This window comes from Larimichthys crocea, chromosome XIV (genome assembly GCF_000972845.2).
Source record: "Larimichthys crocea isolate SSNF chromosome XIV, L_crocea_2.0, whole genome shotgun sequence".
NCBI classification, from domain to species: Eukaryota; Metazoa; Chordata; class Actinopteri; family Sciaenidae; genus Larimichthys; species Larimichthys crocea.
The window spans coordinates 11,222,952-11,239,093 of record NC_040024.1 but is presented as its reverse complement, the minus strand read 5'-3'; the positions used below and the strand labels follow the sequence as shown (position 1 = coordinate 11,239,093).

Genomic DNA, 16,142 nt, shown 5'->3' with positions numbered 1-16,142 from the left:
ATTTGCAGCAACCTGGGCAAAACCTGAGCAACAGTTTGTTGATTTGTTGACCCGCTGAGCTCCTGAGTTGGATATTGTGAATAGTTTTTCTCTGCATGACAAACAAACCGAAGCCGCCGGTAAACTAAAGTGTAGCTGCTTCAGTCTCAGGGTGCTGGTATCGTGCATGTTGACAGCGAGCGTGACCAGTTCGAATGTGTGTGTTGTTAAATGGATGCGATGCCGCTGCTACATCTTTGGAGCCCCCTGCTGGCCACGGCTGTTTTTGAGACACCACACAAAAACAAATGTGATTAAGACAAAAGGATTTTCTTTTTTCAGGGTAAACTTGAGACACATTTTGACATCACATCGTCATCGTCATCATCAGCATGTTCATTTACCAAAAAAAGTCCACTTCATCTCCACGACAAGAGAATACAAAAAAGAAATATTTATAAATATAAACAAACGGTCTCTCTACGACAAAGTAACAGGGTGACATCTATTTACAAGACGACACATAAAACAGGCACAGACTTTGGAAACTTCACACTTCCTCAATCACCCAAACACTTCTTCAAATCCAGGAAAAAACAAAACAAACTAAAAAATTTGGTCCTCTTGCTTCTTGTTCGAGCTCATTCGCTCTGCGGCTTGTAGCTGACGGAGGCGGCGATCTGACTTTGGACGTTTTGTTTCTTGCCGTTGACGATGAGGAGCAGAGGAGAGTCCACTCGTATACTCCTGAAGTCAAACGACTGCCGGAGAGAGAGGGAAGAGAGACGTGGCGTTTAGAGACGGTCGTGAAAAGTGAGACGATTCTACGCGTGTTGACACTCACCTCGTCTTTATGCGTTATGCTGTTTCGTTTGACCTGAGGTTCAGGAATGACTACAGTGTCTCCTATCAGGACGCCCCAGCTGTCCGCTGTGTTGTACACCATCACCACTATACACACCTCCTCGCTGTCCACCATGCCGAATGTACTGCAGAAAAGAAAACCCATTATCATACCAAACAGCATCTGAATAAGTGAACTATTGCTGATAAAATATAAAAACTCACAAGGCCATGCGACCCTCCGAGGCCAGGCTGAACACCACCTTGCCCATGGCGGCCACCCCGGAGTTGAGACCGTGCGTGAGGGAGGTAAAAGTCCGAGGCTCCAGGCTGCCGACGCGTCCTGTCGGAGAGCGGAACTGAGGGGACGAGCAGGGACCCAACGCCGACGTGCTGAGGTTAGAGAGCATCGTCCGCAACCGCCGCGCCTTCACCTTCCCCTGAGGAGACGGAGAAACGGAGAGTAAGCTGCTGAAGCTTTGCTGCCACCATGTGGTTGGAAAATGTAAATCATCTCACGACGACGTAAGCAAACCTTGTTCTGTATGAGCTCGGTGACTTTCTTCAGATACTCCAGCAGCTGTTTCTCCCTCTCCGGAGGCTCCTCCCAGCCCGGGTCGAGCGCGGCGGCTCGGCTGTAGCCACCGAGCGCCGACCCGAACATCTCCTCGTACTGGAACAGAGTGGATCGGTTGAAATGCAGCTCCGGGTAACAGGAGGCAGCTCGTTCCACTTTCTCCTACAGACGGGGGAGAGAGTAGTTAAATATTAGTGCTGATGGATTTTTTAAAAAAGAAACATGTTGAACGCTCAGTACTCACAGACTGTGCGTAGGCACTTAGAGCTTGTTGAGACAGCTGTGGATTCTGACCGCAGGTGAAGAACAGAGACACGTAGGCGTTTCCCAGGATATCTGCGAAGACAGTGACATCAAGTTTTAGGGTGCGGGAAGTATACGGACAAAAGATTTGGTGGAGGTGCGATCCAGATCATCCACATGCTCGTTCATGAATCTGAAGCTTCATTTTTTGGAGCGATGGGCGACCAATTTTAGGGCAGATTTGACTTATTGTGAGCATGTGGATCTGCCTTGTAGATTGAGATTCAGCCAAATTATGTTTGTTTGTTCGGTTCTGGAGTCCGATCAGATCACAGTGAACGTCGGGTTCACCTCATATCAGGCTCGTTAGATTCCTGTGGGCGGCAGACAACGCAGTGACAATGAGCCTCATTCAGAAATGTTTTTCTTAGGATGCTTCTAATAATATCCATGTTCAAACTACTCCTAAGAATAAATATGATAACCCAACATCTGGAACGCTCTGCTCATAGTTTGAACTTTAACTCTGGATCTGTGTAACAAACAGACTCTCTACTCACACCAGGATGTCCCGTCTGTGACGTCTAGCTGGACGGCTTGCCGTGCCATGTCCACGCTCTCCAGCACCTGCTTGCTGTGTGCGTCGCTGTCCGCCGCCGGCAGCTGTCTCAGCACCATGGACAGGTTGCGTAGGGACACTTTGTTCTTGCTCTGCAGTGTTGGAAGATGAAGCACGAGACAGATCAGTTATCCGGTAAAAAGAAATTTCACTTCGTTTACTCGATATCTAGGAATGTGCGTACCTGTTGCAGGGCTCCGGTGAAGCAGTTCTTGGCACCGATCAGGTCTCCTTTCTTCCAGTACTGCTCCCCTAACGTGTTCCAGCCGTCCACCAGGCCAGGCTCCAGCTTCACGGCGCGGGAAAGGCACACTTCTGCCACAGCGCTGAAGTCGGGGGCTACGTTCAGACATCTGCCCTTCTGCAGCAGGAACTCAGCCGTGTCTTGAAAATTGTCTGAAAAACACAGAGGTTCAGTGGGTGCGACCGATATAATGCATATGAAAAATGCTGAAGCGCTGCTGTGTGAACATGACGCTCACCTTCTCTCTCCTCCAGCTTCTTCAAAGTCTTTTCTATCTCCCGTGCGACGTCGCTTTGTTTCCTCCCGGCTTCCTCCACGCTGTGAGTCTCAAAATAGCAATCTCTGAAATTATACAGTTCATCCACGAGCTCCTGGAAGGGGAGGGCAGATTTAAAAATAGATCAAAGGCACATTTCCTGTAGTACAGTTATAAATCAGTAACACAGTAACTTTTCTGTGCTGTATTTTCAGTTTGGTCTTTTATCATATTCTAAAAATTCAAATTTCTTTGTTCATCGTGTTTTCACCGTCCAAGTCCAAAAGAAAATACTGGAAACTAAGAACTAAAAACTGTAAATCTAAATTTAAAAAAAATATATTTTTAGACATTTATTTATTTATTTTTTCATTCTGCAGCTGTGAGAAAATAACCACTAACACTGTCAGGGATATCTTTTCTTGGGAGCCTTTTTTAAAACATTTTTAACAGAAGGCCTGTGATACAAACACGCTTTATGAAAGTGCAATACCTAAATAGCTGGAGTGCCCCTTTAAAACAGTCAAATCAGTTAGGAGACTGAAAATGACTCAAATAAAATACAAATGTATGTCAATGACGAGCATTTCTAAGAGGTGTAACCATCTTTGCACCTGCGTTACTGTTAAAGGATCGTTCGGACCTATGGTTTGGACGGGCAGCTATTCGGTCAGATTTTCTCACAACAATCTGAACATGCACTGATTTTATTTCTTGACGTGATCAGAACTTTCTCGACTTAAAACGCATCAAAAACTAAAAGAACTCATTATAGAATTTTAGACGCGTGCAGCTTAAGGGATGAAGAAAATGTGGAAATTGTCATATTGTACGAGTGTTTGTGAACTATTTTTGATGATCATGATTAAATCTGATGCCTGTAACCAACAAATCCTCCGTAAAGCATCAAACATTTTAACCTTTTTCTGGACTTGCAGGCCAATTTTCTCTTTAGAAATGAGGGCGGTGCACCTGCTTGTAAACCTAACCGATAAAGCAATCTGATCTGTGTATACTCGAAGCATTATCACTGTTCTTTATCTTGTCCTTTTGTAGTTTACTTATCAGTTATTTATAGACTTTCCCACACAATGAGCTGCCTTGTTTCATTAATTTGCAGTGTGTACAGCTGTTAACAGACCTGTTTATACTGCAAATCCTGTCCATACTGCCATATTTATATTCATATTGATAATTCTGTTTATACAATTCCAATATTGCCATATTTATGCTATTTATATCTCCGGACTTGCCACTGTCTTTTCTATTCTCGATGTCTTTTAGCTTGTATATATTTTTATATGTTTAATTTTATTTATTTTAGTACATTTTAATGTCTCAGGTATTTTTATTCTTATTTATTCTAGTCATTTTAACGCTAGGATTTTATTTATGTTGCACTGACTGACTAGAAGCACTTTCAATCTCGTTGTACCTGTGACAATGACAATAAAGATCTATTCTATTACATCTTCACTTATATTTTGTTTTTTTATATTTCTTGTTTAGTGCTGTTTGCACTGGGATAAGAGGGATGTCCTGTACATATGGCAGTATGGATAATAAAGCTGACTTTTGTTTGTTTGTTTGTAAGTCTCTCTCTGTGTGTGTGTGCTCCAAATGCATTGATTAATTAGTAGTTAATTACTAGAGTTGGTTTTATAAACATGTATCAGGCTTTCAGGTGGATTAAAGTCTTCAGACACATGTGGTGACTCAGCAAGAAGGAGGATGGATGCAGCAGCATGTTTAAAGTCTTTTTGTGCATTTTAAAGGTCATAAAATGTAAGAAATGAAGATAAAGCAACATAAAAACACCATGTTGTTTAATTTAAGCTCTGACAGGAGCCCTGTTAGCGTTGCAGCCAGTTGTTATAGTAACGAGACCAACAAGACACGAGCATCGTGAGAAGTCAACGAAACACGAGTCCTCCTGACGCTGTGTTTGCACATTAATGTGACATAATTAATTCAGATTAAATAAATAAATACCTTCATCATCTGCAGCTCGGTTTTGTCTCTCTTCTCGTCCTCCGCCATCTTGGCTCTTTGCTTGTAGTTGCGGTGAAGAAGAAGAAGAAGCGAGACGCCACGAAGCTACAAAACGAGTAATAAATATGAGGTTATGGTGTTAATAAAGTCATTTCTTCTTTAGAAATAACACGAATGTAATTATTTTATTTTTTAGCACACAGGAAACAGGCTTTGGAGTAGTCCGTACCTAAAATGAATCCGACAAATGGGAAGTTCGGGTTTTTTTAGGGAGTCGGATCATTTGACTCACCAAAAAGAGCCGGTTTCAAAACGGCGCTTCATTTTTACCACTTACACGTTAAACAATTCAGACAGATTTAGCGCTGATTTGACTTATGATTTGTATGTGTACACATATCTTCGTCTTCTCCCAGACTTCATCCAGCTCTCCCAGGGGGACCCCAAGGCGTTCCCAGGCCAGCCGAGAGACATAGTCCCTCCAGCATGTCCTGGGTCTTCCCCGGGGCCGCCTCCCGGAGGGACGTGCCCGGAACGTCTCACCAGGGAGACGTCCTGGAGGTATCCTCACGAGATGCCCGAGCCACCTCAACTGGTTCCTCTCGATGCGGAGGAGCAGCGGTTCTACTCTGAGCTCCTCGCGGATGGCCGAGCTTCTCACCCTATCTCTAAGGGAGAGCCCACATGTGTACACATATATTATGTATATATTAGTATTCAAAAGTAAAAATTTTTATTTTCTAATATCAATAAATTGCTGTAGCCAATTGTTTTCACTGCATTTACAGACCCTCGGATTCTGACAGCTTGGCATCCTGACAACGCAACACAACTGAACGCATCCTGACAGCACTAGTTACAAATAACTTTATACATAAGTAGCAGAGGTGAATGGTTGGTGTTACATCTTGCATTTTTAATATAAGAGGGGAGTCAGATTGTGACAGATGTAAAATGTAATCTGACAAAATCTGACTCCCCTCCTTTTTTTCCTCTCTGTTAACACTAGTTACAAATAACTCAACACATAAGTAGCAGAGGTCACAATATGCCAGCAGATTGAAAATGGTTGGTGTTACTTATTGTTCAGACAGACCATCTTTATTGTCCCACATGGAATTTGTTTTCAAAAGCCAGTGCATATACAATAACCACACCAGGCTTTACAGAGGCAGTTTGTTAAAAGCTGCTATGGCAGAAATGACAAAACCATATCTAGCCTACGGCCTGACGGCAGTTTTATATGGATTGAGAGGTGTTGTTTTTGGTAGCGTAATACCTTTAATTGTTTAATAGAGCGTAAGAGGAGACTTTAATTTCTTTTAATGAAACTAAGTGAAATGGAATCCATCATAAAACCTTTGAAATGCCAATTTACTGGGCTATATAGCCTATTCGTTATAGTCATGTGTCTTGCAGTAAACAGAAAATAATGTGAATGAAATGAAATGCTTGCAGTGCATGCGCGTTCATATGAAGGGGCCAGATTCTGAGGAGTCCACAACACCGACTCGTTCACGACGTCACATCGGGGTGAGAAGGTTTCTGCAGAGATGTGTTTCTGCAATCGTTACCACATTATAAATTAATAGAGATGCTTTCATTGAGTAGTTTAAATTTCACTGACTCATTTATTATTTTTTATTTCCACAATAAAACACCGCCAGGTTTATTCAGTCCGCCCGGAACGTTCAGTCTCAGCTCGAGACTCATTCACGGGCGTACCAAGGCGGTTTTGGCTCCTAACAGGCGGACACGGGTTTTCAAGTTTTTGTCCAAACACCGCGAACCGGGACCGGTGCCGGTGCCGTTCGAGCCCAGCGCGTCATGTCGGACACATGGAGCAACATCCAGGCGCACAAGAAGCAGCTGGACTCTCTGCGGGAGAGGCTGCAGCGGCGCCGCAAAGACCCCGCACAGCTGACCGCAGGTACAAACCCGCAGAGCAGAGACAACAACACAGTGGAGTCTGAGAAATAAGCAGATATGAACAAAAACCAGGCAGCTACTGCTTTAATTATTAATATATGAACATGTGGCTGCTGCTAAAGTGATAAAATAAGATAATAGTTTGGTTTTCTAACAATTTCCAGCAAGTAAATTATTTACTTTGTTGACTTACAGAGGACAAGGGCTGTACAATTAATTATATTAATTATTAATTCAATGTTTTGATGAATGAAACAGGGTTCCCACGGGTGCTTGAATTGCTTGAAAATGCTTGAATTTCAATTCAGTGTTTTCAAGGTTGTGAAAATGCTTGAATTTTTTTGTGAAGTGCTTGAAAATGCTTGAAATTTGTGTGATGTCTATTTGTCACTGTTATTGCGCTATGGTAGTTACACAATACACCGCTCACAAGCTGAGAATACAAGCCAATTCACAATTAGTTAAAAATCAAAACAGTCAATCTACCACCATATGAAATAATGCTAATTAGACCCATATTATTATGCCATACAGTGGCACCGCTGCGCTTCCCATGACCATCATGGCAGACACAACTAGTAGGCTACCTGTTTAAAGGTGCTGGAAAAATGGGAAAACTGGTGCTTGAAGGTGCTTGAAAAGTGCTTGAATTTGTCCATGAAAAAGGTGTGGGAACCCTGATGAAAGATGACTTCTCAGGGCAAAAAGGTGTGGGAACCCTGATGAAAGATGACTTCTCAGGGCAAAATATGACTTCTTCACAATGCTTTTTGTTGTCAAATCATGAAATACAAAAGAAAACTGATCAGATGTTAATGTGGCGAAACATTTGAGAAGCTGGACTTTTAGGATTGTTTCACAACTGCTGCGTATGATTTTTTTTTTTAGTGACTGATTTCATAAATTAATCACTTCCACTCTTTTGCTGTTACTGTCATGCCTTCTTCTGCTAGTTATTATAGATATTTTTCATTGATGTGACTTATTTTATCAATGAATTATTAGTCCAAGATGATGTCCTGCCTTTTACAATAGTTTGTCTTGTGCGTCCAACAGTCTGAAATCAAAAGATATTCAACGTTCAATGACATTAAACTCTTTATTTTTTTATAAAAACAACTGGAATCAGGAGCTGATTATCAGAAATGTTAGTTTATTTAGATTTAATGATTCAGCTGATGCTTTTATCCAAAGCGGTATCTTCAGTATCTTGCTCGGGGAGACTCTGACATGCAGACTGGAGGAGCCGGGGATCGAACCATCGACCGTCTGATTAGTGGACGAGACAGAGACACAGAGACGCTGTTGATGGACTGAATTGTTTCAGCTCCGATAATTTGTGTGTGATTTGATGTTAACGTTAGAGTGTGTGTTGTCATTGGTTTTGTGTCTATATAGAAAAACATTTCGAAAGTTTAGCCGACTTGCAAATACTACAAAATATTGCAAAGCGTGCAAAGAAAAATTCTTTCAGTCTGATATCTAAATGATCTGGAAATCTTGTCGAGCTCTTCAAAATAATCGTCTGAACCTGTGTCGTCTCCTCTCGGTCAGACGCTGGAAGCAGCACGGAGGGTTCCACGGCCAGAAGCGACAGCCCGGCTCCGTCAGCGCCGCCGCACCCTCAGGAAGAGACGGAGAAACCACCAGACCCCGAGCTAGAGAAGAGGCTGCTGGGATATCTCTCTGATCTGAGTCTCTCACTGCCGACGGACTCCCTTTCCATCACGAATGAACTCAACAGCGTGAGTCTGAAGCGCAGAGAAGCTTTGATCATATTAACAGCTTCATGTTTCTGTGCTTTAAATGTTTTCTCTTTGATTCTCACTCGCAGTCAGAAACAGACGTCAGTCACGGATGCATCCAGAGTCTGCTGCTCAAATTCTCCGCTCAGGAGCTCATCGAGGTCCGGCAGCCCGCCTCCGCCTCTTCCTCCACCGCCTCCTCCTCCTCGGTCGTGGTATCGGTGGACCACACCAAACTATGGGCCATGATCGGGTCGGCGGCCGGAGCCCAACGGAGCGGCGTGAAGAGAAAAGCGGAGGATCAAACGCACCTGAAACGAGCCGCGGGCTTCTCGCCGTCGCTTCAGAGCTCTGCCTCTCCTCCGCACGCTTCTTTCACCTCTCTGACGCCGGCTTCCTCCACGCAGCTGGCGGGGCCTTCGGCGTCGGGCAGCGGGGCGGAGAAGAAGGGCAGGAGCAGCAAAGGCCAGTCGTCTCATTTGGACATGGAGATCGAGAGCCTGCTGAACCAGCAGTCCACTAAAGAGCAGCAGAGCAAGAAGGTAAGGCATCTCCTCTTGTAAACGGGAATGTAACAGGAGAGTTTAAAGACTGACGTGTTGTGGAATCTTCAGCAGCTGTTTGGGTTTGTTTGGGGAAGGCAGGCGTCGGCCTATCTCAACGTCGCCTTGTAAGCAAGGTCGAAGGAGCTGAAGGTGCCTTCCTAGACATCACAGCTGATGTTCCATAACAACATTCTCTTCAACAATTTCTGGGCGTATTTTATTTGTGGCGTTATCTGTCGGGGTTTAAAGTCTGACCGTCAGAATGAGTTTGCAGAACATGAGACCGTCTCCGGCGCCTCCCGAACACCGTCTTCTCCTCCTGACCTGACTGTTGATCCGCAACTTCTCCGCAACAATTTGAATTTTTGTTTTATTTAGGTGAGCAGAGAGATTCTGGAACTACTTAACGCTAGCACGGCCAAGGAGCAGTCCATCGTGGAAAAGTTCCGGTCTCGCGGCCGGGCTCAGGTCCAGGAGTTCTGCGACCACGGGACCAAAGAGGAGTGCGTGCGCTCCGGGGACACGCCTCAGCCATGCACCAAGTTACACTTCCGGTCAGTATTTCTTGTCTTCACAGCTGGATTCTTTCTTTCTACTATAGGCTATCAAACGTGTTTGTGCAGCTGGTTTCACTTCGTGTTCCACATTTTGTCACTCAGCCGCATCATCAACAAGCACACGGACGAGAGCCTCGGCGACTGCTCCTTCCTCAACACCTGTTTCCACATGGACACCTGCAAATACGTCCACTATGAGATCGACAGCCCTCCGGAGGCCGAGGGGAGCCTGCTGGGGCCCCAGGCCGGCACCACGGAGCTCGGACTCCACGCGGGGGACGCAGACAGCAACGTGGGAAAACTCTTCCCCTCGCAGGTGAGGAAGAGAGATGAGGGAGGCAGTAATAGCAGGAGACAAAAGGATGTTGACAGAAGTTTCTTTGCAGTGGATCTGCTGCGATATCCGCTACCTGGACGTGTCTATCCTGGGGAAGTTTGCCGTGGTGATGGCCGACCCTCCGTGGGACATCCACATGGAGCTTCCCTACGGCACGCTGACCGACGACGAGATGAGAAAGCTGAACATCCCCATCCTGCAAGACGACGGCTTCCTCTTCCTCTGGGTCACCGGCAGGTAACGATTCAACAACCCACGACTTGGTGTCCTACAATGTCAAGATGTCCTCGAACTAAACACTAACTTACTTGGTAGCCTAAACAAAAAAATACATTTTCTTCAGCTGTGACTTTTTGAAATGATAATCCGTAGAGTATTGCAGTGACTGAAAAGATATAGTTTTGTCTGCTCAGTAGCATCATCTGCCCTTTGTCTCGTCTTGCAGGGCTATGGAGCTGGGCAGAGAGTGTCTCAGTCTTTGGGGGTGAGTCTTTCCTTCTGTGCACCACAGAGATATATTTGTTAGGACAGCACTTGATTTTATTTATTGACATGTTTGTGTTTGTGTCTTCTCTTTAGCTACGAGCGTGTGGATGAAATCATTTGGGTGAAAACAAACCAGCTTCAGAGAATCATCCGCACAGGACGGACGGGCCATTGGCTGAACCACGGGAAGGAGCACTGTCTGGTACGTATAACGTATGGACGATCCTGCCTTTTGCGTGTTCGTGCTTGGTTGTTAGGCTGCCCTATAGCTAAAAGCAGGATCACAAGCTGCTACAAGTTAAGATGAAAATGTAAATGATTCTGCTCCTCTTCAGGTGGGCGTGAAGGGAAACCCTCAGGGCTTCAACAGAGGGTTGGATTGCGACGTCATTGTGGCCGAGGTAAACGATCGTCTCCTGTCGTGCTTATTGAATTTACCCTCATATGATTGATGCAGCCCCGAGAACAGATTCCTCCCTTCACTACATTTCACTCGCTTTTATCCAAGGTCCGCTCCACCAGTCACAAACCGGACGAGATCTACGGCATGATCGAGAGACTGTCACCCGGCACCAGGAAGATCGAGCTTTTCGGCCGACCGCACAACGTCCAGCCCAACTGGTAACACATCATCATGATTTCATTCAAAAATAATACTTCACACGTGCCTGTTTAACCTTTTTTTTCCCCCTTCTTCTTCTTCTTCTTCACTTGTAGGGTCACTCTCGGAAACCAGCTCGATGGCATTCATCTCTTGGATCCAGAGGTCGTGGCTCGGTTTAAGAAGCGCTACCCGGACGGCGTCATCTCCAAACCCAAAAACATGCAGTGATGACTTCAGTGGTCAAAAAGGTGTGGAGAAATCTGTGTATAGACTGTTTTTTGTTTATTATTATTGTTTTATACCAGTGAACTCATTTCTTAAATAAATCTTGTTAACAAGATACACTGTCTGTGTCTTGGTTAAGAAATGATTAGGAAATAATGTGAATCATGTGTTTTCTGTGCATGACTGTATGTGATCCCCGCATTCAATGCAGCAAAGCTTCACATTCCCCACCAATAAAAAAAACACAGGAGACGTTTTTAATGTATAGTTTTTGTTATTTTGTTAGTAAAGAATTAAGTTACTGCTGTTTTGACATACTGTAGATTCGAATAGCTGATTAGTAGTTTTGCGTTTTTTTTTAAAAATAATTAAAAAAAGACAAACTGAAGGATTTCAGCAGGTTTTTCACAGTCGTACGGGATCAACGCTTACATTCATATCTGTTCAGGCAAATACAGAACCCTGTTCATCCGGGGGGGTTGTTGACAAACTAAATACTTTAATATCGAATGCAAAGGTTCGTTTTAAATTATAAAAATAAAGAAATTAGTGTGTGAGCTGGAGCCAAACATGAAAAAACCTTAATAGAAATGCTAATGAGGCAGAAAACAGAGCGTCTAACATGACGGGTCATGCATCGACACCTTTTTCTGAAACTTCTGTTTGACCGTTAGAGCAGTATTATATTAAGTAAACCCAGTTCCGTCTCTAAGAAATGTCACAATATTAGTTTTAGAAGTATGATTCAGTCACTCATGACGATGACCGCTAATGATGACATACTTTAACTCCCTCGTCCTGCTTTATGAAACACACGGGCCACGTCACAGCAGCAAAATGATAAAACCAAACCGTTTTTTTACCCCCACAAAGGTTGTCAGAAAGAGAAATGCAGTAAAAAAAGAAAAAGTAATGCACTTTTTGGTTGTGAATGCTGTAAACAAGTCTCTCTGTCGTCTTCGCTCTCATCACGTCCGGTCGCGTGGTGGATCCACTCCATTTTAGAGTTCTCAAACTTGTAATGCACAGAGATCGAAAACCGAGTCTGTTTTCTCTGTCCTTTTTGTCCATTCTGATTAACCAGCGAGAGTTCTTTTGCAGGCGGCGATGACGGGTTAAAAAGCAAACTGTGTCTGTGCACAACTACTGTTGATCCCATCTACGAAGGTGATGATGGATGCTCAGCTATCAGACACACTAGTCTGGGCAGGGTGGGGCGACGAGTCAATTTAGTAGGTGGCGTCCACCGCGTTGATGTTGCTGTCCAGCTGGTGTCTAAAAGACAGGCGGGCCTTGGTGGAGAAATATATCTGGGAGCCTCGACTCAGACTTCCCGCTCCATCGCTGTCACTACTCCAGGATGTCGTGGAGCACAGACGAGGCTTCATGTCGTCCGTGGGAACTGAGGGACAGAGGGATAGTGATAGAAAGTCAGGCATTGGTCCGTGTTTTGATTTTTCTTAAATAGTCAAGAGTGTAGTTGCTCCTCACCTGCCGCTGGGGGGCACTGCCTGCTCTTGCAGCGTTCTTTACAGCGTCTGTAGAAGGGAAAACACTGCAGCATCTTCACACCCATGGTGGCAGAGATATCTGTAGAGAGAGGGCGGTGAATATAAGAATCAGCATGGATAAAAACAAAAGTTATGGTGCTTTTTTAATGCACAGTGTTCTGACAAAACCAACTACAGTGGCGGCAAACTGTCTCTCAAATATTAAATATAATATTCCAGGATGCTTTATGTTCTTTAGCTTCCATTTAAGCTGTCTTATCTCGATGACAGCATGTCTGCGTGCCCGGGCTCGCTCCTCGTCTCCTCATCAGGTCACAGTTTAATGGAATTATGATCCTGCACTTCAGCGTCGCTGTAGCCTAATGTAAGCCGACAACATCACTGAATGCCACAGTGTTCCAGCAACAAGCCAATCAGTCAGTATTTACAGTGCCACCATCATCATCATCATCCTCTACGCCGCCTAATCCTAGAAAAGGACGTCAACAGGCTGTGGCGGCCAGAGGAACTGCTAAGCCTTCTTCTGACAACAAAACACATTACACAGGAGTCAGCTGATGCGTGTAAGTTATGACCGATAGCGAGGTGGGCGGATATCGCAACTGAAGGTAAAGCTGTTGTTATAGTTTTAAAAACACTAATGCCGCCCTGAGGGGCGTCTCTCTATCTGTGGCAAGTCTGAATGATAAGATAAAGCCAGGTCCACGGCGCGATACTGAGCTGTATTTACGTACAGTGAGGGGAAAAAAAAGGTATTTATTTTAGTCTAATCAGGTTAAGAAATAGGTCAGGTGAAATGGAGCAGAGGGACAAGATGGATCGGTTTCAGTTGTAATTGTGCTTTGAAGTGAAAGAGGAGTCGTGTTCAGTGTTTCCTGCTGCAAGTTATCTGAACTTTTATGTGTAATCTCGACACGATCAAACATCAGTAGCCACAGAACCGCCAGGTGAACAAATGCATTGCGCACTACATAAACCATCTCAAGAGTCCTTATGTAATAAAAAGGAAACTAAAATAGATCTGTCACTTTATGACAGGAGGTGATAAATTGTCAGATGACAGAATGTGATAGGTGGTTTTTACAGAGAACACATGCCAGTGTTTCCTTAACAAGATATGACTTAAGTATTTTCTTATGTGAGGCTTTAATAAAAACATCTATCCAGTGGCAGAGCCAAAGGGGGAGGCACAACGACAAAGACGTAAAATAACTACGAAGATGCAAAATGACACCAAAGAGACTCAAAACAACCACAAAGAAACAGAAAAGGACCACAAAGATATGCAAAACAACCACGGAGAAGTACAAAGGCACTCAAAGTGAGTGAAAAAAAGATTTAAAAAACACTACAAAAATGCAAACCAACGACAAAGAGACACAAAATAATTGCAAATATACTCAAAATGACCACAAAGATACATGAAACAACCACAAATATACTCAAAATGACCACAAAGATACATGAAACAACCACAAAGATGCATGATACAACCACAAAGATATGCAAAACAACTCAAGGCCCAGAAAGACTCAAAACGACCACAAGAGACAGAAAGGGACCACAAAGATGCAAAACAAGTACAGAAAGTTTGAAGACAACTACAAAGATGCAAACCAGCTACAAAGAGACACAGAATAACTACAAAGAGACTCAAAATATTTGCAAATATACTCAAAAAGACCACAAAGATACATGAAACAACCACAAAGATACATGAAACAACCACAGAGATATGCAAAACAACTCTAGAGATGCAAAACAAGCCCCCAAAAGACTCAAAACAACCACAAAGAGACAGAAAGGGACCACAAAGATGCAAAACAAGTACAAAGGCACTCAAAATGAGTACAAACGGATACAAAACAACTACAAAGACGCAAACCAGCTACAAAGAGACTCAAAACAATCGCAATAATAGTCAGAACGACCACAAAGGTATGCAAAACAACTATAGAGATGCAAAACAAGTACAAAGAGACTGAGAATTGGCCACGAAGAGGCACCCAGCGACTACAAAGAGACACAGAAGGACTCTAAAAGAGATGCAACGTCTGAGTGAATCGCTTACTTCACTCTGATGAGAAACCCCATTTGCGTGATAAAGCGCTAAGCCCCATTGTCGATTAATCACAGACGGAAAGATGTGCATGCCTGATGTCAGACAGTGAGCTGCGATTACAACACTCAGGAGAACAGTGTTTGGCAAACATCTTTTTCCTTTTTTCCCCCCCCCGTGTTTACTGCAGATTCCTTGTGCCGCTTTACTCAGTTTCACGGAGACGTGACAGCTCTCACATCGGCGGAGCTGCAGAGCTGCTGTAGCACACTACAGACAAACCACCGGGGAGACTTCTGTCCACGTCGTGTCTCTGATTTCAACTGTTTCTTTTGGGGGTAAATTCACATAGAAAATAGTTTTTTCTTTCTTCCTCCCGCTCCCCCCTCGTCTCATTTTCACGCAGGTGTGGTTGTGAAATCCTATCCCATTTAGACACACAGTGAATCCATTATGGTTCGCTCAATTTAGAGGTTGTGCCCGTGATATGAGAGCTCACAGTATAGCATGCATTGTGAAGGAAGACGGGGACCGTCTAGTTTCGCCAAGATTTTAAATTCTTTGCGTGTATCAATGACTCATGCAGCTTTCTGTTTCCTCATAAAAAACAACAAGTGTGTGTGTGTGAGGCATTTCCAAACACAAACACATTATATATTAAGGCCCTGGTCAGTAGTAGTGAGGTATTTTTTGGGCCCAGTTCATGATTGGCTGTGGGGGTCTGGCAGCATGTAGCAGCCTGGGAGCCTGGAGGAGGAAAAACAACCTCAGATGGCAAACACACACACACACACACACACACACACATATACAAACATACCCAGAAAGCACAGAGAGGAGGTAGAGGAGAAGATGAACAACATGCACCACCTTAATAATGTGGTTTTACTCGTTCAATCAGTGGTGCAGAATTGAATTGCGCAATCAGTTTAGAGAAACATCAGCAAGTGGCTTTTGCTTCGAGGTGTTTATAATTCCGAGTGCATGTTTGTGCATGTGCATTTATAAAGAAAAATGTGTCAGAGAGTCTTTGAAATTGACTCGTCCACACTCTATCCACTTTGTAAGCAACGTCAAAGCGAGCCGCAGGGCACATACACACTTACAGTGCAACACGATAACAATCTTCCCACAGATCCGCTTTTCCTCTGAGCTCCCTCTTTTTCCAGCCTGTCCCTGAGGATTTATGGAAAAAAAAGAAAAAAGAAAAAAGTGCAGTCCTGTGTCACTGCCCTCAACACAAAGCCTCACACAGGCCTGCCAGGCTGCATGACGCACATACTACTCTGTGCATGTGTAACTACACACAAGAGGGTGTATGTGTGTGTCCATTAATAGCAATCCTCTTTGAGTCATATTAATCATAGCCAGTGGACTAGGCAGGTTTTAAG

At 44.0% G+C, this 16,142-nt stretch overlaps 2 protein-coding genes across 2 annotated transcripts; one reads left to right on the top strand and one right to left on the bottom strand.

The window, feature by feature from the left end:
• Positions 1-91: 91 nt before the first annotated feature.
• Positions 92-5,010, bottom strand: ttc5 (tetratricopeptide repeat domain 5). Its single transcript, XM_010741724.3, has 10 exons — positions 4,983-5,010; positions 4,754-4,858; positions 2,744-2,876; positions 2,446-2,657; positions 2,203-2,353; positions 1,644-1,735; positions 1,358-1,561; positions 1,048-1,262; positions 824-968; positions 92-740 (listed from the first exon to the last, which is right to left on the bottom strand). Exons 2-10 carry the CDS (start codon positions 4,799-4,801, stop codon positions 621-623), a joined length of 1,320 nt encoding a protein of 439 aa, XP_010740026.2. The 5' UTR covers positions 4,802-4,858; positions 4,983-5,010; the 3' UTR covers positions 92-620.
• A 1,415-nt stretch (positions 5,011-6,425) lies between these two features.
• Positions 6,426-11,538, top strand: mettl3 (methyltransferase like 3). The gene is made up of 11 exons (XM_019261329.2): positions 6,426-6,683; positions 8,237-8,427; positions 8,517-8,969; positions 9,351-9,526; positions 9,632-9,845; positions 9,916-10,103; positions 10,312-10,350; positions 10,446-10,554; positions 10,688-10,753; positions 10,861-10,973; positions 11,070-11,538. Exons 1-11 carry the CDS (start codon positions 6,581-6,583, stop codon positions 11,182-11,184), a joined length of 1,767 nt encoding a protein of 588 aa, XP_019116874.1. The 5' UTR covers positions 6,426-6,580; the 3' UTR covers positions 11,185-11,538.
• The last annotated feature ends 4,604 nt before the right edge of the window (positions 11,539-16,142 follow it).